General features: G+C 35.2%; 2 protein-coding genes across 2 annotated transcripts in view; one reads left to right on the top strand and one right to left on the bottom strand.

The window, feature by feature from the left end:
* The window catches only part of pleca (plectin a), a gene marked incomplete in the record, with an annotated part of 104,365 nt that overhangs the window by 81,311 nt on the left and 20,532 nt on the right, over nt 1–2,522 (bottom strand).
* Nucleotides 1,846–2,522, top strand: part of LOC112161564 — an 11,455-nt gene continuing 10,778 nt past the window's right edge. Inside the window, exons 1-2 of the mRNA XM_036214124.1 lie at nt 1,846–2,115; nt 2,206–2,283. Coding sequence (XP_036070017.1) covers nt 2,270–2,283 — 14 coding nt within the window. The 5' untranslated portion in view covers nt 1,846–2,115; nt 2,206–2,269. The remainder of the gene's footprint in view (nt 2,116–2,205; nt 2,284–2,522) is intronic.

The raw sequence follows: 2,522 nt of genomic DNA, 5'->3' as shown, positions 1-2,522 counted from the left end.
CAAATAAAATTGTTTAATTTTGGCTGTGAATTAATCCCAATCATCAATGTAGTACATTATAAATCCGTCACAGACCTACTTAGTCCTTAATAGAAATTTTCTCCTGGAAATATAAAACATTTTTACTGTATAGTTTTTTAAGAAAAGAACATCAGAAATACCATAAAAGGTCTAATCTTTACATCATTTGGCTGACTTTGGGTGGGACTAAAGCCTGAGTTTCAATTTAGTACTTCACCATTCCTTTACAGACCTCCTTAGTACTTCATAGAGTACTACTACTACTGAGGGTATGAAGCATTTTCACTGTATACTTTTTGAGAAAAATACATCTGAAATACTATAAAAAGGGAAACTTTTTAAACATTTGGCTGATTTTGGTGGGTCTAACGCCTCAGTTTCAATTTAATACTTCACCATTCCTGTTTAGACCTCCTTAGTACTTCAATGAGCACTACTCCTAAAAATATGAAGCATTTTCACTGTACACTTTTTTTTTTTAGAAAAGTACATCTGAAGTACTATGAAAAGTGTACATTTTTATTCAATTGGCTGACTTTGGGTGAGACTGACTCCTCAGTTTTAATTTAGTACTTGGCCATTCCTGTTCAAACCTCCTTAGTACTTCAATGAGTACTACTCCTGAAAGTATGAAACATTTTTACTGTATACTTTTTGAGAAAAGCACATATGAAATACTATGAAAAGTGTAACTTTTTAATCATTTGACTGACTTGACCTGACTTTGATGTACTTTTCTCAAAAAGTATACAGTAAAAATGCTTCATATTTTCAGGAGTAGTACTCATTGAAGTACCAGGAGTTCTGTAAAGGAATGGTGAAGTACTAAATTGAAACTCAGGAATTAGTCCCACCCAAAGCCAGCCAAATGAATAAAATGTTACACATTTCATAGTATTTCATATGTACTTTTCTCAAAAAGTATACAGTGAAAATGCTTCATACCCTCAGTAGAAGTACTCCATGAATTACTAAGGAGGTCTGTAAAGGAATGGTGAAGTACTAAATTGAAACAGAGGAATTAGTCCCACCCAAAGTCAGCCAATTGAATAAAAAATAACACTTTTCATAGTATTTCAGATGTAGTTTTCGCAAAAAGTATACAGTGAAAATGCTTCATATTTTCAGGAGTAGTACTCATTCAAGTACTAAGGAGGTCTGAACAGGAATGGTGAAGTACTAAATTAAAACTGAGGAGTTGGACGGATTGTGACGGATTTATAATGTAATACATTGATGATTGGGATTAATTCACAGCCAAAATTAAACAATTTTATTTGACTATTACATGATATTTTCAGATTGATTGAAAAAAAAAAAAGTAATGCGCAGTTTTTTTTCTAATAAATATCATATGCATAAAAAGTAATGTGATTGCATTTATGAGGACTAAAAATATCATGTTTTCTAAAGAGTCTCCAGGATTTTCCAGAGCACGGACATGCTAACGTAAGTCTTGTATGAAACTAGCAGAAAAAATCCAATGGGGGCTGATTTGACCACGGAAAAACGAACAGCGGCTCACTTGACCGCAGTCCTTTTTCCCTTCTGACTCCTTCCCAGGAGAAATGCTCTATTTTTATCATTAGTCTACTAATTTATTAATTTATTTTTAATATATTTATTTATTTAATTCATTATTTTGTGTTAGAAATAAAGACATTTGAAAACATTGGAATGTTTTATCAACGCTTTTGTTGTGGAAATCCTGATGCGGCCCAGCCTAACCAAGAGTCTGCCTCCAGCGGCCCGTGGCTAAATCGAGTTTGAGACCCCTGCTCTATAGAGTTTCTCTTCTTTTACATTTTTGGATGCTGGTGTGCTGTAGTATTTCTGTCAAGGAAAAAGTGCCCCTTGGTTAAAAAAGTTTACAAAACACTGCCTTATATTGTTCCTTAACAGGGTTACAGAAGAAATTGCACCAATTTACATTTTCATCCGAGGGCTAACTGTATCTTTTTGTTTTTTGTGGTAGGATGATAATCCTGCTAATCATGGTGAAATTGTGCAGTCAATCCAGCGCTTACTGCACCTGGTAACATCAGCTGGAAGACAACAGACCAGTAACTCTGGAGTTACTACTCGCACTACAGGGTTGAGTATTAAACCTGAGGTTTTCATCTCTGTGAATTCTACATAGAGGTCAAGCCTTATCTGATTCATGAATATGTTTTCATTTGTTAGGGAGCAGAGGCAAAGCAGCCACGTCAACAGTACAGGCGCTGGTCCAGAAAGACCATCTGTTCAGATGGAAATGACACGGTAAACTTGAACAGAACAGGGTTTTAATTCATTTAAAGTCCCCCTACAACAATTTTTTTTTATTTTCTTTAAATGTTCCCAGTGGGGTTTTAATTAGGACTGTGAAGTTTTTAACAAAACATCCACATGACCATGTCCAAAAGACATTGTTCCTGTTGATCTGAAGCCCTCGTTTCCAAAAATCCCTCTGTCTTATAGTGCTGAGCAGTGTAAACCTGCCCATTATCCCCCCCCCCCCC

The sequence above is a fragment of the Oryzias melastigma genome, linkage group LG11 (assembly GCF_002922805.2).
Source record: "Oryzias melastigma strain HK-1 linkage group LG11, ASM292280v2, whole genome shotgun sequence".
Classification (NCBI taxonomy): domain Eukaryota; kingdom Metazoa; phylum Chordata; class Actinopteri; order Beloniformes; family Adrianichthyidae; genus Oryzias; species Oryzias melastigma.
The sequence above is the reverse complement of the archived record's forward strand: the minus strand, read 5'-3'. Positions and strand labels throughout refer to the sequence as shown.